Genomic DNA, 23,553 nt, shown 5'->3' with positions numbered 1-23,553 from the left:
TAGATATCTGCTTCCATATTCTCCTTACTTACTATGTTAAAAGCAGGTTGTAATGTCTGTCAGGAATGGTTTAGGCACAGTTAATCTTTTGTTGGGTGCACAGGGATGCATCAGATGGCCTCTCAAAGTCCCTAGTTTTTATGACTATTATTCTACAATGGGCTGGAAAGTATTTTGTCATTGCTCTGCAATATAAGCACGGCATCCTGCTCCTTACAGCATAGCAATTTTTCAACCACTAACCATTTGCTATATATACCAGAATTTTTATTTTTTTTTATTTCCTGCTTTAATTGCACCATGGAACTAGGCAGGGCTTTTAGGAAAAAGATGTTGCCTCTTTTAATTGTGGAATCATGCCTTCTGGGCCTCCAATAAACTCTTTTAAAAGAACTCCTAATTTTCACATACATTTTTCTGTCTAACATTTTGTCCTTCCAGCCAAAGGTAGACTCCATTACTAATAGAAATGCCTGGGTGGCGGATAGCTTGGCTTGTGATGATGGGCCTAGATACACTTAACACACTTGAGAAAGGTAGCTTTGTTACAGACAAAATTTCTCAATGCTTCGCTTCTCTGGCTGTGTCTGTCAGTCAGGCTGGAGGTACATACTGGAGGGCATTTATTTCTATAAAGAAAAAGGGAGAAAACTAAATCTCATAATGATCACTTTGAATGTTAATGTTTACTGCTTGTTCACAGCGGAGCAAGTCGACCTTTGCTGAATAACATTTTCTTTGGCTCTGATCAAATCTTAGAGTTGAAATTCATTGTGGTTATATTCCCTTTTTTTTTTTTGTATGATTATTTGTTGCATTTGCTGCTTATTTCAAGTTCTTTCTTTCATATGTTCTGCTCTGTTCTGTGCTCAGCAGCTCTACTCATCTACTGCAGAGTTGCTCAAAGCATGGAGCTGGACGGTCTTTGGAGGCTCAAAGAACCCCTGGGAAATGAAGCGTGCACATAAGAGGAAAAAGTGGTCAAACAAAAAGCTAGTGAATAGCATCTGGGACTAAAATTACATTTATATGCATGTGTGTGTTTGTATGTGATAAATGGTTCCTTGTTCGCTGCTTCTAAAGTCCTGTCACTCCAGTGAGAAAAAAAACGAGTGGCCCATCATAAGCATAGGATAAATATACTACTTCAACGCCTCGTTTCAGAAAAAGACCCTGTGCCCTTGTGTCCTCTTCTAAACTATAGCAGACGACTTTCCTGTGCTATGGGAAATCCTGATCCATAGTAAATACTGCTTTTCACCTTCCTACCCTTCTTTTTAATGAGCTACTTTGACTTCTGCTACTACCAATATTTTAAGATCCTTGGATGAAAGACACTGTAGAAGCGCAAAGTGCTCTACAAATATTAATTAAGCCTCACAACACAGGAAGTATTATCAGGCCCATTTTACAAATGAGATTGTGTAACGTGAATGAGGATTCAATTTAAAGCTCAATTCCTGATGCTCAAGGCACTTAAGACTTTCAGTCTGATGTGTTTCCAGGATTTAATGAGTGTTTGCATTCCTTCCTACAGCATATGGGGAGTCTTCTTCCCACCCATTGCCAGTCCAGGGTAATTCAAAGTGAAGGTCTTCCTCAATTCCCTCATTTCACCAGAGTTGCTCAGCTGATTTGAATTTCTACTTAACTTAAACAGTTTTGGGTAGGTGCCTTAAAGGGGAGGAGGCCTGTTACAACGTTCTACCCCTCTTTGATCCCTGACAGGGGCACTGTGAACATCTGCACCTAGCTTGGCTCATATAAGGAGCCTCAATGTCTGTTAAAGACAGGGTGGAACAGCAAGGTGGTTAGGGCTAGGCAAAGAGGCACAGGACCCAAACTATACATAAGCAAAGATCCTAAAGACTACACATAAGCAAAGACCCCAAAACCCCCAGAAGCAATGGTGTCCCTATTCCCTTCATCTCAATCTGTTCCTGCACAACACCTGGCTTCAACAGCTTTACACAGGTGAGGGGAAGCCATTCTTACTGGTTCTTCATGAAAGGGTCAGCAACCTTCGCTTAGGGTTTATCTCTGTATCTACAGGTTGCTAACATTGTCACAAAAGCTAGGTACAGGCAGTCCTCGACTTACAGCGCTCCGACTTGCGGCGATCCGCACTTGTGGCGCTCCGCTATTTACACCTATGTCATTACTTACGGCACTGGATCCTCACACTTAGCACATGCCATAAGTGCAAGGATCCAGAGCCACACATCATCCAGCCCGCAACCCGTGACTCGCTCTGGGACTTGTGGCTGCGGTACCTGGGTGAGCCCTGTGCCCGGGGTCAGGTGGTCACTGCCAAGGTCACCTCCGCCTGCCTCAGGATCTGCGCTTGGCCGAGGAAGGGCCTGGGGCCGGGCTGGGCCCGTGTAGCTACGAAGCCAGCCAAGGCCAAGGCCAGGGCGAGGGCCAAGCCGCGGCAGGACACAGCACCCCTAAGGCTGATGCCCACCCATGCCCATACAGACATTCAGGCTAAGGACAGAAATTAGACATAAACCAGTGCAAGTGATCAGAAACTGGATCATGTCTGTAACGTGACAGAAGTTCAGTGCACATAAACCACTTTCAAAGCAGCCAAAACCGGTTTAAGGTAAACCTGGATGGAAGTAGTATCAAACTTACCCGATTTAGGTTAAACCAATTTATTGAACTTCTGTCCCAGATCCCCTCCAGATTCAAGTTAACTCACAATCCCCCAGCATCCCAGGATGCTTTGCAACTCCCCTGGCTAGACTTGCCCAAGCCATCTGCTCCAGCCCAGCAAGGAGGTGTGCTCTAGCACCCCCCAGCTTCTGGCCTGGGCCGCTGCAGACATGTAGCTTCATTTCCAAAATCAAATGCGAATGTCTGCTCACTTGCTGATTGATTCAATGTATGCAGCTTAGACTAACCTGCAAAGACTGTATCAATTCACCCTTGGGCTTTTTGACTGTCTCTACTTATTCTGCCACTTTTAAACCAGTCTATGTGTGCCAAACTTCTGTTGAGTTACAGGAATAGTCCGGGTTTCTGATTACTTATAATCGGTCAAACCGTAATGTCTGTATGTGGCCAAAATGTGCACGTTCTTCCATTCGACCACAGCCCTGAACAAAGAGGCATATATGTTTGTAATTACCTACTTGCATGTATACATCAGCTCAAAAAGCAGGCTTTGCTGAAAGTTGGCCCTAAATATCGTTGTGTGCGGTTGAATGTATTTTTTAATTCATATTCACTAATTCCTTACATGGTACTTAATTTTAATATATTGTGCTGCTGCAGTAAAACTGCTGGTTTAATTTGACCTTGTGCAAAGTTCTTTACCATCTGTCCAAGCTCTTTTAAAATGGAAATATCCAGCTGGCCTATGATTCTACTCTAAAAGCCTTAATGATGATTTTTAAACCTAATTTCATTGCCTTTTACACAGGAAGGCATAAAGCACAGTACTTATCAACAGAGATCCCCTAGGCTACCACTGACTTCAGCTAAAGCTGAATCAGGAAATGCTTATGGGCCAGTTAGTGATAAAGGGGAAAGACCAAAAAGTCATGCCCCAAACCAAAGATATCAAAACACAATGCACATTCCTTAATTGTCCTGCTTATACATATTTTTAAAATATATTTTATGATCATTTCCTGAAAGTCTGACTACATTTTAGACGGATCTAAATTAATGCAGAAATGTTCATTTGAGTTGTCAGAAAGGCAGGACTTGTTGATAATTTTGGGGGAATTTTCTTCCCCCAAGCTTTTTAAAACACGTTTCTATGAATGAAATAGATGTTTGCCTTTTACTCCAGTGGTTTCCAGACCCTGTGACCACCTTGCAAAGCGCCAAATCCCCTTGGCGCCAAAACTTTCAAGTGAAAATACCATAAAGGTACGTGCGGCCCAGAGTGATGCAGACCCCATACAATGGCCCTGCAGACCACCAGCATCCTGGAAATCACAATGTAGGAACTATCAGTTCACTCCATTCCAGTAGCTGCTTAATGCTGGACAAGGCACAGAAGAAGACATGGACACTTCCTAACTCCTAAAGAGCTCTCAGCCCAAATACACAGACAATCTGAATATAAATGGAGAGAAGGCCTGACTCTTCTCCCATTTCCTATAGCTTTACAGTTTGATTTTAATGGTGCTATTTCCAGTTTACATCTTGTAAATGCAAGCGGAATCTAGCCAGATCATACAAATTCCATTATAAAGACTGCAAGGCCACTTTTATAAACACTTTCTATCCTGAATCATTTGTCATTATTTTCCCAATATGTTTTGCATTATGGCATCAGGATTCTTCCCAAAGTAGGATACCAAGGCCAGCTGTGCAACCCTAGTTCACATAAACCAGCTGAGTAGGCCCCTTGAAATCAACAGGGCTGTTCATTGTGTGTGGACAAGGGTCATGTAGTCTGGCACGAGATGTAGTTATTCCCTTTAGTTCACTTTTCTCATAATAAGGTTGCATGGATTGTAAGCAATTTGGGCAGGGAATGTCTTTCTTGTCATATGCATGTAGAGAGAGCTTTGCAGAAGGGGCTGAATGTCACCCTAATATATAGATAATAAGTAATATTGGGTAAAGACTAAAGGTTGGAGACGATACTTTCAGAAGTCACTCAAACCAAGTGCTCTGTCCAATATTTGATATTGGTTAGAATGTAACCAGAATAGTAATTTTGCACTTTCGGTGAATCCTCCTTTAAAACTCGTGTTACAAATGTGCTAAATATCATCAAATTAAACCTTCCTGACCTTAGTAAAAGCTCTTGGAAGAGAAAAATGAATCTCTTACATCATATTAAACTAATTAGTTCTACAAGTCAGGTCATTAAAAGCCATGTTCAATAAACTCTACTTCTGATTTCTGCAGTGTGGGAGTTTCCATAGAAAGCTGGATATGAAGTAACCAAAAAAAATCAAATGTTGAGGCTTGGAGCAGAAAACTATGGTTTCTACACTATAGGAGCTAAATGCCATTTCCCTGAATGAAGACCTAAATGTTGACAGAAACAGGTTAAGTATGTTAAAGGATCACCCTAAGGAAAAAAGATTAAAAGCTCCTATTTGTAACTCAAAATCTTGCATTCATAATGTCTTCTCCTATTTAATTTCAAGCAGATCTGAATGGAAAAGGTGCAATTAAATTGTTTCAACAACCATTTGCTAAAAATTGATTAGGCTTCCACTGCACTGCGAATTTATGTCATTCAACCAGGAAAGCCCAGTGTTACCTATGTAATCCTAAAGTATATTTTAATAAATAACTAGAGTTGATTTCCCATCATAAAGAACAGTATCAATGTTGCATGGTACGGCATGTAAAAGGAATTGGTACTGCACATGATACAAGAGGAAGGATTATTCGGAGAAACTCAACAATTAAGATTGATTTGTTTGCATGAATTACAATGTATGAAATTTTAAACTTTAAGCCAAATCTGTTTCCTAAATAAAGAGTTTCTCAGAAAATATGTAAATAGGCAAGGAAAGCATTAAAATCAGACATGGTGCATTTATTTGCTGGCTTATAACTGAAGTAAAATATTGCTGAAAGTTAGAAAAATGTAGGTGTTTTTATATTTAACTTGTAAAGGTCATGATTTTGTGTGAAAAGCAATGAAAACAGAAGATAAGTATCTTCCTTCTGGATTAACAAAAATGCAGGACACAGTGATTTCTGTGTCAATATTAATTAACAGTAAGCTACTAAAACATTTCCCAGCTTTGTTTCAATTTAAATGTAAATTTCACAGAATTTTATATCAGAAGATCCTTTTAATTCTTACTGACAAATAAGCTAATGAAGACTTATATCAGGCATTTGCTAACACGAAAAAATCTTGGGCTGGAAATAGGTATATTTATTAGTAGAGAACCAGTGAAATAGGTTGAGGTGTTTTTAGTCCTTTTAGTGGTGTATATCTCAGCGATAAAAATATCACAGTGGCCAACTGTATCAAGTCAGGAGAAAATGTCTTAGTTGAGAACTTTTTAAATCTAAATAAGTCTAATGAAGATTTATCCAAAGGGCTATTTATTTACCAGTGCCAAGAAACTGTAGATTGTAAGGGTATGGCTACAACTACAGTCAAGGTATGACTGCAGCCCTTTTGATATAACTGACCTAGCTTTAAACCTGCCAACTTGTCTAGCAATGATAGTGTGGCCCCTGCACTGCATAGCTTAGCTACAAAACCAGCTCAAGAAGTACAATATATATTTGGGCAGTTAGTCCCCATGCAAGCTCTGTGCTGCCATGACTACCCACCTATCAATACTGGAGCTAGCTAGATTAAGGCTAGCTTGGGATGTCTACACAAGCGGTATCACACCTTTGCCTGCAGACAGGACACACCCTCAGTGCCTACGCGCTGAAGAATTCACCCAAGGGCGGGGTATGGCTGGATCAATCTGTTGTACCATACCTCTCCGTTTATCAGCTGCATGTCTACACATTCATTAATGCGCCATACTTACTGTGCATTAACTTTAGTACTTGGACTAAAGTTTTTAGTGACACTTACTGCACAGTAGCCTAATACTACTGCGTGGTAGCGTATTAGCACAGTTTTTGCCCAGCATGCTACTGCACGGCGTTATTAGGCTACTGTGCAGTAAGCATCTCGTGTAGACACACCCACTGTTAACTACATCCTATACTGCTGATTCTCTTGAGCTTCTTCAAACTTCAGCCAGTTACAATGCACAAAGCTGAATAGATATGGGAGAGTAATGACACGTCGGGGTCTACTGCAAAAACCTGTTCATAGATCCTAGGGTTGGAAGGGACCTCAACAGACCATTGAGTCCGACCCCTTGCCTAGGCAGAAAAGAGTCAGATGACCCCAGCCAGATGCCTATCTAGCCTTCTCTTAAAGACCCCCAAGGTAAGGGAGAGCACCACCTCCCTTGGAAGCCCACTGCAAATTTTGGCCACCCTTACCATTCTCAATCTGGGACGCAGGAAGGCCAGTCTAGAGAACCAGTCAACAGACTCAGACACCCCAACACTTAGCTGCCTACCCCTGGTTAGGAACCACTGAAGTGACACCCATCTAATGGTTTCTTTATGCCTCAGCAATCCCACAGCCACCATGCTCAATCTAGAGGCAATCGGATGGGTTAATGAATTAGCTCAAATTTCTGGGCTGGTTTTAAGCTAGTTTTGAAGGGGAATTTGCATGAAGAAGAATTAAGATGTGTTACTGGCATGGACGTGAAATGGACGAGTACATATATTAAGGGGATTAATTACACCAAGATTTATGCACACACTCATTATCATCAAAGCGTGGGGATGTTTCCCAAGTTAACAAAAGGGAAGATTATGCTTTCTAGGCAGCAGGAAGTCAAACAAGCAAGGAGATGATATTCCGCACGCAACCCAGAGCAGGAGGAAACGTGGGAGCGACTGCTTACCTTCCACACAGGAGGGCTGCGCCCTTGTCGTGCCTGCAACCTGCCCTGGGAAGCAAGAGCACTTGACCGTTTGAGAGCGTTCTTCTATGCGGTTCTTATTGCAGCAGCGATGCACTGCGACCACTTCACACGTCCCTTGCTTCACTTGGTGCTGGCCTAGCAATCACAGGGAGAAGAGCGTCAGGTTGCCTTACCATGAAAATAAAGGGAATCCACTCCCAAAGAGGCACCGCACAGCTCTGCATGGTGCTGAGCCTCTTCCACTTCTATGGGAGCCACCGGAAGTGCAAAGCTCCCTGAAGGAATAGGCTCCTTACTTGCACTAAGCACATGATGGCTAATGAACACCAGTTCATCCTGATGATACTTGACTTCTTTATCTGCCTCCCCGCACCAAGAAGCCTTATAAACACATGGAGACAAAAACAGACCAGACAAGTTTACTAGACGGACTATGGCCTAGATGGACTAGGTAGGCAGAGGATTTAGATGGAGAGACGTATGCAGACATTGTAGCTTCACCCTCCTCAAACTCTCTCACTGGCTTCCTATTTTATCAAATGAGGCTCAGGGTCCCTGCCTTACTATTAGCTCCAAATACTGTTGCCCTGATCTCATTTCAATCCCCTAGGTTCACCCACAGACCCCATCCTCTCATTGCTTTTGCATTCTTGTCTTCACACCTTCTTCCATTTCACCTCCCTACGCCTGGGGGGGCCTTCTTCCTCTGTGTCTCTCAGGCACCCTCTCTGCTCTGCTTCAACCCCTCCCCTGACACTAGCACTTCAAGGAATCCCTCCCTCTTTTCTCATTAATCATTTTGAAACCTTTTTCTGTCCCAAACTGTCATCAAGCTCCTCACCCTGTGTTTGTCTTGTCTTAGCTAGATGACAGGTTCTTCAAGGCACTGGCCAGGACTCATCTCTGTTTGTAAAGCACTTGTAAATTAACGGCACTATATAAAAGTTTCTTATAATAATAAGTTCGCTTGACAGAAAGATGCTGCAGAGATTACTAAAGTAATTACCAACAAAGCTGCATCAGTGCTTTATATGAAAAAAACGCAAGTAGTGGAGGCAGGTATGTAATAACAAAGGTGCAGGAGAAAAAAGAAAAGTAAGGTGAAAGCCAGAACACAGCAGAGAAACAGATCCATCCAACCCACTGGGAACATTACAGTGGCAAAGGGCCCTGTTTTCCTAGTAACTGAGAACTTCAGATACTTGGAGGAGTTGGGGGGGGGGAGGGGCACATGCAAGTTGGTAATGTCCTGGCAGCTAATAGCCAACTGGGCTAAGATGACTTATCTCCCCAATTAACTGCTAACAATTCCCTCCCCATTGTCTATTATTACCAAGTGACACTGTTTATTGTTAAGAGATCACGGCATGGCAGCAAATACAAGAAAAATAATACAGAGCCTGCTATTCAAATGGGACAAGTTAAGTGCAATGCACTCTGCCCATACCACATGTTTCACGGCTGCTTCCATTTAGTGACCGCCAGGAAAGACAGAATCTGTGCCGGGGTTGTTAGCACACAGAGGAACAACCTCTCTGGGTGCTGCTCTCACTTGCAGCTGGTTTACATGGCTCTGGGCATGCCCCAGTCCTGGACTGCAGCCGCTGGCTTCTGCAGGGTAAGTCAGCATGTGTGATAGTATAAGACTCAGCCTTGTAGGGCCTGCTCCTTATCTCTAGTATGGGCTGAATGCAAAACACTGACCCCCAAAACCCCTAATCCTGAATCTGAATTTTGCTGCTTCGACCCATCTCTATTCAGCGCCCAGAGACAGAAGGTACATATGAAAGAGAGGGAGTATCTATACATCAAAACTCAGCTGTGCTAGCAGATCTGTATTATCTTGGTAGTACAGATTAGCAATAACAGTGAAGACACAGGAGCAGAGGATGCTAGACTACAAAACCTTCAGGGACTCTGAGCGCACACTCGGGTTGTAAGCACATGTGAAAGCCCCATGACACTGGAGTCTTTACTACTACCGCCGCTGGGACTGAGTTGACACGGGTATGCTAAAACATGCAACAATCCCCTCTTCATTTGGGGTGTAGACCTACCCAGTCAGTCATTTTTTAGGATGCATATCATAAAATAGATATGCACCAAATCCTGCTCTCTTGACTCAGGCAAGTGGTGCTCAGGCAGAATCGGCCAAAGTTTCTAAGTGGAAATCCACAAAAATCAGCCAAGTCAGGAGCGGCGGTAGGGTTGAAGGGACCTCAGGAGGTCACATCTAGTCCAACCCCCTGCTCAAAGCAGGCCCAGCCCCAACTACATCATCCCAGCCAAGGCTTTGCCTAGCTGGGTCTTAAAAACCTCCAAGGATGAAGAGTCCACCACCTCTCTGGATAGCCTGTTCCAGTGTTTTACTACCCTCCTAGTGAGAAAGTTTTTCCTAATAGCCAACCTCAACTTCCCTTGCCGCAGCTTGAGCCCATTGCTCCTTGTTCTGTCATCTGCCCCCACTGAGAACAGCCCAGCTCGAAGTACTACTTCTAGGTAAGTTTCTCAAATAATGAAGAATATTAAAAAATATATACTCTTAAAAAAACCCGAAAAAGTTGGCTTCACAACATTCCTTTGATGTGTGTGTTTTGATTTCACAAGAATTTTGAACGCAGCTGGAGATATGCCTGATTTTTGAGGCCAAATCTGTATTCAGAACAATCTCAATGGACAGCTAGCAATGCATACATAATACTGCAAAAGAAATTCAGTCTTCCATTTGTGCACTCAATATGAAAAAGATTTTTTTTTTTCCTGAGGAGGACAAAAATGCACTGTACTTTTAAGCAATATATGCTACAGCAGTAAAATGCATAATGTATTTTATAGAAAGTTGGAAAAATGTTGAACACAGCATAAAAACAATCTCTGATACCCATTGTATAAGGTTTATTGGCAGGCTGTGTATTTCCATGCAGGCACCTAATACCCATATCATAATAATAAAGGAAACGGCTTGTAGGACAGTGCTTGCTCCGTAAATCAATATATAAAATAAATAAACAAATAAAAAGAATAAATTCCAAACGATTGGTCTATAAAACTCTCCTGTGCAGTCATTTTTCCCATAATAAATAGAAGCCTAAGCTTCTGGAATATATATTAAAACCACATTTTAGTTTTAAAGCACTTTTATTTGTTAATTTATTTATTTAGGAAACAGAATGAAACAAATGGCTTGAGCCAATGCCCGCCACAACTAATTGCAATAGTCATTAGGAGTTTGATCTTATTATACTCATTGAAGAAGTCAATGGCAAAGCTGTAGAGGACTGCAATGCAAGGCCAGGAGGCCAGGGCTAGGCCATCCAGAGGGAAGGATATCACATAACGGAGTGAAGGAAAAGCCCAGTACCAGTACATATGAGTGTTAGATAAATGGACATATCTAGAGTCATTATGTACCATACATCACACATTAAGCAATGAGTTCTTAGTCATTTTAAAGTCATTATTCGCTGGACACCAGATGCTAAGAAAAAACTGACCTGTTACATGAGCAGGTGTAAACCCTCTCAGAGCTGTGTATCATATGGATGCCAGCAAGCATCATGGAGCTGGAGGACCATACACTTTAAAGACCAGGTCCTGCTTGCTTTACATGGGGGAGCACAGCTAAGCCAACAGGATGACTCCCTCAAGTAAGACAAGCAGGATTCAGCCTCGAGAGTGCAGCCTGAAGCATGAGGCCTCATCTGAAATGAGTATGTTTGAATTTTAAGGCAGTGACACCATTTCCCTATGGTGCAAGGCTCATGCCAGGAGCCAGCTGCTGCACACTGACAACAGGAAGCAGAAATCAAAATGGAATTATGTCCAGAATGTGTGCATTGGCTCAGTAGCTAGATTACAACACAGCTATTATATACTTTCCAACCACACGGAAAGCCAAGGAAAGATGTCCTCCACTTGCCCAGTGGTAAAGGTAGGTAGCTAAGCTTTGAGAGTGGCCATCTTTCACTGTGGAAGACAATACAATACCCTTCTGTTCTCTTTCTCTTCTAAGTAAATCGGACCAGAGCCCCTGCTCCAGACTGAAGAAGTGGAAATGACTGAAAGGCCAGGAGACATCTACACTGCATGCAAATTTTGCATACCTTTGGCTGCATTTGACTGTATATGCTTGCACATACAGTCTAATGTATGTATATGCTTGTGTATATATATATATGCATATGCATACATTTGACTGTATATGCAAGCATATACATACCTTTGACTATATATGCATACATATGCATACATTTAACTGTATATATATATATGCATGCATATACATACATTTGACCAGGCATATACATGCATATACGTACATTTGACTATGCATATACATACTTTGACTATATGCTTGCATACACAGTCTAATGTATGTATATGCTCGTACGTACATTTGACTGTATATGCAACCATATACATACCTTTGACTATATATGCATACATATGCATACATTTGATTGTATATGCAAACATATACATACATTTGGCTGTATATGCTTGCATATACATACATACCTCTGACTGATATACATTTGACTACATGCACATCTGCATGCATTGCACAACAGGCTTCCCCCTTCCCCACACCCCCATCTATTTTTCTCCTGGCCCTCGCGGGCCTCCCAATTGTACATTTGCTAACTAGTATCGTGCCCATGTCTCTACGGCGCGCAGAAGTGGCAGTGACCACGTGCTCTGCAAACTTTGAGCACCCCATCTGAGCCTTTGAGCACCCCATCTGAGCAGGCTAGCTTTCCGCACCCTACTCCTTAGTGCTCAGCAGCCCACAGGACTGAATTTGCAGTTTGCACTGTGGCTTTCAGAGTAAAAACCCACAGTTTATCTCATGAAGAACCCACCAAGCCAAACAGCCTGCTCCCCTGCATGGATCCATTGAAACCTCTCACATCTGCATTCGTGCGCCCAAAGGCAGAGAATCCTGTGAAGAAGGAACAGAAGCGGCGCGTTCCTGCACCTTTTAATCTTCGTCTCGCTGTACATAGCAAACCTTCATCTCAAACCTTTAAAGTACAGCTTAAAGCATACGGACAGAGCAATTCATGAATAGCCTTAAAATATCTCATAATCAATGTACTCTCAGGAAGCCAATGCAGTAGAACTGGGGGCTGATGAATTTTAAACGTGTGAAGATCACAGTAAGTGAATCCTATGGCAGAGACATCAGGAAAGTCATTACAGGGGAAACTCGAAGGGGAGATAGAGAAAGCAACTGCTAGTGTCAGACTCCAAAGACCAAGGCCCCTCTGGGCCCACTTATAAAAATGCTCAGGAACTAACAGGCGTTTACTTGAGCCTCTTCCAATCTGCTCCCTAAGAGCCATCAGTAGTTTCAGTCTAAATTCTTCCTTTAGTTACAACCTGGCAGCCAAACAGAAAAATGTCCCCAAGGAAGGATGCTTCTGCTGGTCTTCTTCTTTGTCATGGCTCCAGTCCAACCCTTCTATATGGTCTGCTCCCAACAGTCTGCACAGGCCGCTGCTTCTGGTGTTCGGATGGCCAGATCTTGTGGGGTGCATCATGGTGCTCCAGGGCATCTCAGGAGATGATCCATGGTTTGCTTCTCCTGACAAACACACGGGTTGGTTGCAGAGAGGCCCCGTGATTTCATGAGAAAGTTGCTTCTGCGGAGACTGACTCTCAACCTGTTCAGGCTCTGCCACGTGTGCCATTTGTAGCTGGAGCCGGATGCTAACCCCTCACTGGGGGTAATTCCTGGTAACAGAGCAAGAGCAAGCTTCCTTTCATGGACCTCTGCAGCAGTGCGTACTCAAAGAGGATACCTGGTACAGGCGTGTCCTCAAAAGCAGGTGGAGCCTTGTAATCTTGAGTCCATCCAGAGAGCTGCCCTCTGAATCCCCGTTCCCTTATACCTGGGCTCCCTTCAAAGAAATATGGACATAGGCAGTTCACCTTGGACAGGAACCTTAACTCTCCCTCGACAGCGTATAAAAACTTGCAGCAGGGGGACTTAATGGTGCTTGGAGCAATACTGAATTCGACGTGGATTCCTGCCAGGGAATTCACCAGGTCCCAAAAAGGAGGAAGTGTTGAGTAGCAGCTGTGCCATGGGCCCAGCCCCTGAATGCAATCTCCTCTTCTGCAGCGCCCCAGCCGCACGGGGCTGTTACAGGAAGGCCCCCTGCCCCAGGGAAGGGAACAGGTCCAACAATGGATGTACCACCCAGCTCCTAGCATCCCAATATCGGGTGCATCTCTTTGGGGCACAGAACACAAGGAAAACATTAGATGCTGGGTATTTTCTGAATGAATCCACAAACAAGCCTTAATGACCATTAGTGTAGGCCAAATGAGAAATCTGACCTGCCACAAGGGGTATTTCTAACTTGCTCATGCCCTGTCTTCAAGTAACACTCTAGTACTGGTATAGCTGGGATGGCCCAGGATACAAGCAAGAAGCAAAATTTCTTTGGTAATATCTTTTATTGGACCAAATTATAGGCTGTGTCTGTTTTGAGCCCCAAGGGAGGTCACTAGGTCTCCAAGACTTTGTCTAATATCTCTCCTAACTATTAAATTAGTCCAATAAAAGACATTACCAAATAAATCTTTCTTCTCCCTGACTGCAAATCAGTATTCGTGTGCGGCCGGTCGGTACTGCGAGAAGGAAGGGTCACTCCCTGAATGGCTCACCTCCAATTTCATCAAATATTTTAAATGAAATCATTTCAAGGACTTTACTTTCATGTTTTACCTGCTGGCAAGATGAGTGGCTTAATTACAGCCTATAAGAGTCTCCGAAGGGCTCGGGTGAAATGTGCTACACAAGCATAGGACGAGTTGTTACCCATACAGGCCAAGAAAGAGCCTCCCAAGAGACCCCCAGAAGGTGGAAAGAGAACTGGATGGAGGGGGAGCAGGTGGAGGGCAAGACTGTGAAGGTGGAGCAGCCTTTGTGGTGCTCACCGTAGCCCCAGCGCCATGCTCTGTCCTTAGACCAAAGGCTACTCCTTGTCAAACCTGCTCAGAGTAGGTACCTCATCATTTGGGCTGAGGAAAGACGCCCAGACATGGTGCCTAGCCTCATGCGTTGGGCAGAGCTCTGACCTCCGCTTTTCCCCCCCCGACTTCAGCTAAACCAAGGAAAGAGGGGGAAAAAAAAAAACTTTTACCAGCGCCGTTCTCTCCTTGTGTGCACAAAGATCAAGCATGGTATATCTGTGTTATTTATGCCACTTCAAGAGCCCTTCCTGAATCCTATCGAGGAAAAGACCCATAAAGCTGTATATGCAGCCCAGATGTGTTTGTAGAAAAGCTCTGCTGATCCCCAATATCCCCCACTTTCTCAAATGTCTTAGTTAAAGAACACATGGGGGAAAGGACTGATTTAAGAAGGAAAAAAAATGTATCCCTGTAACAAAGCCTGCTGTCTTTGATAAAGATAACAGCTGACCGCTGCTGATATCGTGGACGATGGTGCAAAGGGATGTTGGAATGATTCAACCTTAAGTCAGCATATTCTTCAATGAGCCTTGAGAGCCAAATTTATATGTAGTAACAAGCTTGGTCTGCACAAAATCAACAGCATCATTTATTTAAAAGGATGAGAGGATGATTGTCAATGGGGAGATGAATGTCTATGGCATCTAATATAGCAGGCAGCAGCATGAGAAGCTGAATCTAGGGAAGTTAACAGCAGCTTGAAAGAGAGAAACTTGTTGCCTGTTGCTCTTTAAGATGTTATGCAGACTTGGCAGCACAGTAGAGTTACACCTACACACATACACCCACCCACACCCACCCACACACCCAGATATGAGAAATACCTTCATTCATATCCTACTGGGCAGGGACCTGTCCTGCTTTTTGTAACAGTGGGACTGTAATTCAACCACCTGCAGGCAAGATTACTGCTACTTGTTATCTAGGGCTACAGCTGCAGGTCACTTGAAAACTATCATTAATTCATTGCAAAACCCAGGAGAAGCATACCCTATCAGGCTTTCCACACCTTGAGTTCCTACTTTCTAAGGGAGCTTGCATTAAGGGGTCTTTCCAGCTAAAATATTGCAGCCCCCAGTTTTGCTTGATGAATCCACGAAGCTGATGGAGCCCAGTCCAAAGGTCTCAAAAGCTGTTCTTAATCGGCTATAAAGCACTTTACCGCAAGAGATCAGAGTGAGACCAAGGCCCATGGCTTTCAGGGCAAATAGTGAAAAAACGTCTTTTCATAAAGACTTGGCCACAACAAAAGATGCAGGAAAAAAAATGCCTGTTGAGCCACAACAGCTGTTCCTGACTGCAAGGAGCCAAGTTTCCTATCCCATGTTCCTGTGCTCTTTAGGCACCCTCTGCATATTACAGGCATCACACAAGTCATGGGTTAATTGCACAATTAATTTAGACCGGCTATATGTGCAAATTACCTATTGCACCTTAAAAAAATGCAACCAGCTATAAAGTTACTGCTGGAAAATGTGTATTAACTGGTCGCTATCCCGCTTTAATTTGCACATGTAGCAGGGTCTTCCCAGCGGCTGGGGGAAATCTCATGCCCCATGGCTGCTAAGGCAGCTCCAGGCAGCTGCAGACTCTGGGACTTGCAACTGCAGGAGCAAATTGCTTGCCAATGCAGAGGGAGCATGAGATGGCGGCAGGGTGTAACGGCAACAAAGTGTGATAAGATGTGATGCTGGATCCCACAATCATGCCTCCTGCATGGTTTGGATTGTGCATCAGATCCCATCAGACCTTTACCTGAACACCTAGAGGGGCCCAGGATTACTGGTACCCTGAAAATGCCTACACAGGGCAAGCAAGCAAAGACGTGGCAGAGCCCCAACTCCAGAAGCTGACTTCAGCACCCAGTGGAATTTGAAGGATTCCAGCAAACGAGGCATCTACATGCTTTCCTTCCAAATGAGCTGTGCTATATGCATCAAATACTTTCCTTCCAAATGAGTTGTGCAAGGCAAGCAGTATGAGCACATGTAAACCTACAAGGCAGCATTACAACATTACAGGCCCAGAACAGATGTGTGAACCCCGTTACCCAAGTCTCATCCAGAGAGCAACTTATTTGTGAGGGGCCCTCAGGCTGCAATAAATCTTGAAATGTATTTGAAAGCAAAGTGTGTGGCCTCAAACCCTGATAATGAGAGACCCAAGGAGTTAACTAAATCACAAGCATAACCTTTCATATGTGCAGGAGGGCGAACATGCTGACAAAGCTGGAGCGGATCATGTAATACAGTGAATTCTTTTGGCGACTGTCAGAGGTCACATCCATATGGAGATTAAAGTCCCCTAGAATAAGTAGCGTGGGTGACCTTAGATCAAGCACAAGCTCTGAGGCTTCACCCAGGAACAAAGCATTAAATCAGAGCGGTCGATAAATCAAAATAGCCGTGACAGAAGTAGGTGCCGCACATAGGAGAGGGGAAAGAAAAAAAAAAAAAGAATGCTACTGCAAATGAAAAGAAAGGTGGGTGGAGAATGACCTCGAAACAAATAGAAAAATTACAAGATGAGCCCCTCTGCCTACCTGGGTGCTGAGCTGAAGTTAATGAAGAAAAACTTCCTTCCTCCAGGTCTTGCATTCGGTCTGGCCTAAGCACGTCACTTGTATGACTGAAATGTAAGATCAAGCTTCACAAAGTGCCTTGTGCCTCAGACTAAAGCAGTACAAATAATGTCTTGTATGGGGTGGCACGCTGATGCCATTTTCCAGTGTTTCTGGTAGCAAATCAGCAGCGCTCTGCTCTGCAATACATGAATATGTCCCCCATGTCTCATTAACCTTCACTCTTGCTAATGCATACCAGCAACCCTCCTTCCTGGCATTTGTTCCTTCTTTCACACGTTTATCACGAGTGAAGGAGAAAAGAAAAGTGACTGATTCCCTGGAGGGTCTTTCGGCACCCACCTCAGAGAAAATGACTCCCTGCTATACAGGGAACACCGTGCATGTATCCTGCGAGAGACTGATACCCAACCCATGAATCATCCTACTGGAGTCAATGCTCGTTAAAAAAGATTAGATGACAATATAAATTAAATGAAGGATTCTACTAATGCAGGGGTGGGCAAAACACGGCCCGCAGGCCGCATCCAGCCTGCCAGCACATTGGATCCAGCTTGCAGCCAGGCACCCACCAAGTAATCGTATCTGGCCCCACCGGCGGCTGCCCCTGCTACGCTTTGCATGGGGCTGAGTCCCGCCTGCTGTGCTCCCAGCCTCCCCCGCCGGACGGCATCAGGTCCGGCCAGCAGGCACCGTTTCGGGGAAGGGCTGTCGCTCCCACCACCGCCCGGGGAACTGCTGGGATGCCCTAGCCTCCAGCAACTCCTCCTGTCCCTGCTGCCCTAGTCCCCAGGGCTACCCTTGCGGCCCTCGACGCCTCCCCAAAACTCATTACACGGCCAAAATAATTGCCCACCCCTGTACTAATGTATCATCACAGCCAACGTGCTGCAAAGCAATCCCCACCTATAAAGGTAATTATTGCTGCCCTTGGGCTTAGTCCACTACTGAGATACTTTACAGACGTGCCCACATAAATCCAGGATCAAAGAAACATCTCGTAACAGAGAACGAAGCGCCGCATATGGACGTTTAGAAAAATGTTTGCTCTTTCCCATCAACGGAAAGGTTTCCCACACTTCTCTATCGTGCTCTCACCCAGTTCTCTCTCAGCTTCAGAACGACCCTTGCTTTTGTTCATCTATTCATCTTCGCTCTTTTATTCTTGTAATTGTTGCAGGTGACATCACAAGTTGGGAATTCTGTGCAATTCAAGAGGGACGGTCGCAAATTGTTTGAAAATGAATGCTTGCATTTATGCAAGCGTCCCCCGCTTTTTGATGTGGTATCTGTACTTTAAATCCATGCCTAACCTCTCAGCCGTGACAACATCGGATCACAGATGGTAGCTGAACATTATGTTATGCACAACCAGACATGCTTCTCTTGCCTGCCTATTGTTATTTGCCTTGTGAATCTTGCAGAGCTCTGCTGTACAAAATAAAAAAAAGGAAATCCTTCAGTTTTGCACATACAGGCAATGAAATAAACGTTGAAGGTTGTTTTATGGCCTTTCTTCATCACTTGAAATGCAAAATGGTCAGTTTGGGCCTAATCGACTTAAACAGATGGTTTCAATCTACTTGATTCAAAATATATCAGCAAACCGATTTAATGACTTCCACGTGACACAAGTGATGTTTGTTTGGAGTACGGGGAAACAGCAATTTCTAGCTAAGAAGTTATTGCATTAGTTATCATGGATTAAGTAAATGTTATTTGCTAAAAGACAAATGTATGTTGGGAAATTAAATGTTTCTTCATTGTAAAAGTTCAGTCTCATGTCTAAGTATGAGGGGTAAAATTCAGAGAGTCAGAAGAAGGCCTATGCACCAACTAAGTCCCACTTAATACTCAAATCAAAGTTCAGGTGCAGCTTGACTGTTGTACAAACCTTCAGGTGGGCATTTGCACAAGGGTATATTTTTCCTATTTAAAGACACGAGGGTGCCCAATTTAGGACAGTCCAGTTAACTGGATGATCAACTACGGACAAGTCAATAATTATTCATTCCTTAGCCACCATTTGACAATCTACTTATGCAAGATCCAAGGGTAAAAAAAAAAGAGTCGTATACAAGTTTATCCTTTCACACTTCTCCTTTTAAATATCCTTAATTTGAAAGAATAGCCTCTGCTGAAATTCCCCTTCTCTTAATTGGTTTGTGTTCGTTATAATCATGCAGCAATTTTTGATACCACTAGTAGAGCTGGCCCTGGAAAAGCAAAAGGCAGTGGCTGTGACTCTGAATGAGAATGATGTATTTGGTTGGGAAAAGAGAAATGAGATTTTATTATGAGAGCATATATACACACATTTAAAGTGAATGGGACATCTAGAGATGTTGCAAACAATCAGACTAGCTAATGTACTAGGCACAGGGCCATCAATTCCTTCTCAGTTGGTCATTAATCCTTGGGAAAGACCAGGATCACTGCTGCTTAATTACTTTCAGAGTCTGCCTCATTTTCTGACAGGCTTTATATGGCTATTATGGGTGCCTTGGGTTTACTCTGATGCAGTAGACAAGACCGGTAGCAAGGGGTCCAAATTTAAGATCCAGTTGCCAGCTAAGCAATAACAAGTCATAAAACTAAACTGCACAAATGCATTTTTAATTCTGAGTGACACTAGGACATTTCAAAGGTTTCAGTCTGTGCCAGCCCTTCCAGTTGGTTGCGATAGCTGAACTGAGGATATTTTAGCAATGACAGTCTTTTGGGTGAGGTTTCAAGCTTGCCAAAGAAAGAAACCACTAGGTTTTTTGTTTTGTTTTGGTTTGAAGCAGTATACTTGAATGATGGGTTAAGAAATACCCTTTGGTTTGTATACTATTTTATATGACCGCAACTGTGAAACAGCACAACATGTAAAAATATATATACTCAGAATCGGATCAAATGAGAAACGGAAGCAGCTAGAATTTTCCCATTATAACTCATGACCCAACCTTATATTATCGAATAAAGGAATTAAAAAAAAAAGGTCAGCATTCAGAAATAGTGAAGATCTGCTCATCTAAAGCTCTAGACTGTTGACTCATTAATTAACGAGCTGTTAATTAAGGACCAGCTAATCCGTTCTTCAGTTACAGTGGTACATAAACACCTTTTTTTTCCCCCCACTCAAGGAGCGGCAAAGCTCTTGACCCTCTCAACCTTCGCTTTTTATCTTCCTTTCCTTTGAATACAAAGGTAGAGCTTCACATTTCAGCACTTCACTTCGGTTTCAGGCTGGAGCACGAGAAATGTTTTTTGAAAAGGAAGCATAATAATGTAATCCAAACTCTGGACTCGGGACATCTGTGTTCAATACCTGATTTTGTGTCTATGCCCAGTTGCAGTGGGCTCTAGTCTGAGTCCTGACCTCGGACACTGATGCACAATAAATTAATCTATTTTCCCCTTATTTTCCCTGAAGAGTTTTGGGTTCACATAACCAATACAATTAGCCTTTGGGGGGGGAAGTTCCCCATAGCAAAAACTTCTCTGTAGTCACCAGAACCGCAGCCCTGCTTATCCTAATTTGCAGGTTTTCTCACTTGCCAAACTGCAGCAGCAAAAGATTTCTTGAAGCAATATTTATTTAATACTCAGAGACGTTTTTCCAGCCTGACACCTGGAGTTGTTGTGAAAAAAGGTATCAACTTATATCAGATCTAGATAGCACTATTCCACGTTTCACATTGGGAGGAGGCAGGTGTTACAGGGCCCATCCACAACAGAAAGATCTTCCCTAAAGTACTTGTCACCGTGGTTGGGATTCTTCGTCCTGACCTTTGCTTCACCGACAAGCCTAGAGAGCCTGATTACAAAGAACTACTCAGACCCACAAAGGTCAAAATCGTGAACTATGTCTAACCCCACGCTCCTTGGGTCCCAATTCAGCCTGTCCTGAGGACCAGATACTTCAGGTTCATCCTCATTACTGAAACAGAGCAACTATGACAATAGCAACTGGGGATTTTCTTAGTTAATTAAGGCACCAACACTCAGCTTTGACTACTTAGTCACTAGGGCATCCCCATAATCCAATCACAGGAATAGCCTGGATAACAATAGTTGAAAACTTCCTCAGCTCTGCTTTAATCTTGTGCTGGAGAGATGACATCTCCACTAATAGTACTGCAGTTTCAATGGCCCATTTAATCCTTGTTCTTTTGCACTGAAACTATTAACACGGCTGCTAACTAGTGAAAATTGTTGCATTAGGGAGGTTCCTCCCCATAATATGAGAAACCTGCTCATTGCAAAGTAGCTCAAGGCAGATAAATTCGTTTCACGGTGGCTAAACAGTCAGCTACGGCGGCAGCATCGACATACATTTATGCCCGAGCAATGCCACGGCAAAAGAAGCCAGCAGGCCCGTCATTACCACAATTGGCAGAAGCTCTTGGTGCAGAAATTAAAGTAAGGAAAGTCAGGCTTCTAATTTGGGGGGCACTAATGAAATCCCATGGAGTAGGAGACCTTTCCAGAGGGATAGGCTAAACATCCCATTAAAGAAAACAAGGCAGGCAATGCCCCCTTTCTAAATCTGGGAAGCAGCACAAAATGCGCGTGGAAAGGGTAGTCTCAAACACAGGTGGACAAGCTCATCAGGTCTGACAGAACTTTTATTTCACAAGAAAACCACAGGCTTCCTTACCAGGTGAATTTTCCCCAAACCCTAATGAGACTACCAGCAAGTGCAGAGATGAATTAGAATAGTCATTAAGGAGGCAAGGAATAAAAAATGAGCCAAAGGAAAGGTCAGAGCAATGAGGTTGAATGAAGAAGAGCACGCGCTCTATCACAATAGCTGCAGATGTGAAGGAAACAACTTGGGGAGAGGAGCAGATGTTACTTTTAAAGCTGTTGCAAATGTGATGGCTGTTTTCAAGGAGAATGCAGCAGCCCTGGATGGCAGGAGGGAGCACACCATTAACTCACACCAGCCTGTTTGGACTCCCCTAAGAGCCATTGACTTTAACAAAGATGCTCTACCATCTTGCCTATTTGAATGAGATTAAAGGTGACCTGGTGCAGTGGTCATTAGTTCCACCCTCCCTCTACATGGATGTTCCTCTAATTAAAACGGTTGTTTTCCCTTTGAGCTCGCATGTGAAAACTCTACAAAGGCTGCCTTTGGCCACATCCTCAAAAGTCTCAACTGTTCCAGGTCTTGGATTTTTTTTATTTCCTTAAATCCCTATAGTTTTTGTTTTGTAGGGACATGGCAAATACCAACTACCATGGCTGAGGTTCTTCTTCCTGCTCTTTGCCTCGCCTGCAGGCCTAGAGAGATTACTTGAACTACTCAGACCCACAAGGATCCTTCTAGCATAAAAGGCCCTACTGGTCCCTTGTAATTCAGTGCACAACTGAAGGACAGAATTTGATTTAAGTGAATGGTAGCGAGGTAAAGTCCTTCACTTCCTCTGCTCCATGAACAGGTTGGTGATGACCAAAAGTTTCCACCCTGACCACTGCTCTATGGTGTAACAGGTGGCAGGATGCACAGGTGTCCATAAACCTGCAGGGTTCCTCAATTAGGCCTCCTGCTCATCACCAGCAGGATGTGCAACTTAATTACTGCTAAATTATGATCACAGAGGGAGCCATTGTCAGCTTCGTTAACTTCTCTCTGCTGATCCTAAAATAAGGAGGTGGCTCTGAGCATGACGATCTGGTTTTGGTGCCTCTTATGCCCACTCAGCATCTTGAGTGGGCAGGGTCATGAAGAATCCCAGTCCTTCTCCTCTATCCCAGTTGTGCAGAATCCCAGTCCTTCTCCTCCTGTTCAGCCAGTCTGCTCTAGCACCTCCTGAACAATATATGCAGTTCAGGCACCTCGCTATGCCTTCCCCTCATCCCTTTAATGGCTCTTCCCCCATGCACAGCATCATTGCTTTCTCTGCTGACTCCCCCGGTTTTCCACGTAGCGATAGAAACGGCACGAAAATAACGATTCTCTGCTTGTTCACGTTCTTTTTAACCAGAGAAACCTGCGCAAACTCACGTGAATGTCACACGGCCGCTTGCCAAAACTAGAAGCACCATGTCCTTCTATGCAGACGGGAGAGTCGCTTCCAGCCTATTTGCGTGCGTGCCATCAACTCTCTAAAGAGAGTGACAAAAAGAAAGCCAGGACGATACATCAGAAAAACAGCCATTTGCTAGGGCAACTGAGGTCTCCTACTTGTTTCTCACCAAGCGTCTGTCAGAAGGCACTTACAATAGCAACTGAGAACTGGATTAGAAATAGTGACCTTGCAAGAAAAGGCTCTGCCTCTCATTACTAATCCCCAGAGGCAGCCTGGTCCCTTGTGATTGCAGCTTGTAATTCATTTAAGAGTTGTTGTTTTTTTTCAGCAAAGAAAATTAGAAGTCTTGCTATTGGGGTGACTTGATTTAATTTGTGGAGTGGACACTGCCTATCTTATGACGTTAAGTAATGGAGCTGATGCAAGCGGCAGTGCCATGCCACCAATTCTGGAGCAGTGTTGTCCAGTTGTGTGCTATATCACCCAGCATGATATAACCCTGGTAAATGGAGGCTTC

At 43.7% G+C, this 23,553-nt stretch overlaps 1 protein-coding gene across 1 annotated transcript in view; it reads right to left on the bottom strand.

The window, feature by feature from the left end:
• Nucleotides 1-23,553, bottom strand: part of FAM19A4 (family with sequence similarity 19 member A4, C-C motif chemokine like) — a 79,934-nt gene that overhangs the window by 17,585 nt on the left and 38,796 nt on the right. Inside the window, exon 4 of the mRNA XM_019504791.1 lies at nucleotides 7,425-7,580. Within this exon, the coding sequence (XP_019360336.1) occupies nucleotides 7,425-7,580 (156 nt within the window). The remainder of the gene's footprint in view (nucleotides 1-7,424; nucleotides 7,581-23,553) is intronic.

Source organism: Gavialis gangeticus, unplaced genomic scaffold, assembly GCF_001723915.1.
Source record: "Gavialis gangeticus isolate Ggan-Ray unplaced genomic scaffold, GavGan_comp1, whole genome shotgun sequence".
In the NCBI taxonomy this organism is placed as follows: Eukaryota; Metazoa; Chordata; order Crocodylia; family Gavialidae; genus Gavialis; species Gavialis gangeticus.
The sequence above is the reverse complement of the archived record's forward strand: the minus strand, read 5'-3'. Positions and strand labels throughout refer to the sequence as shown.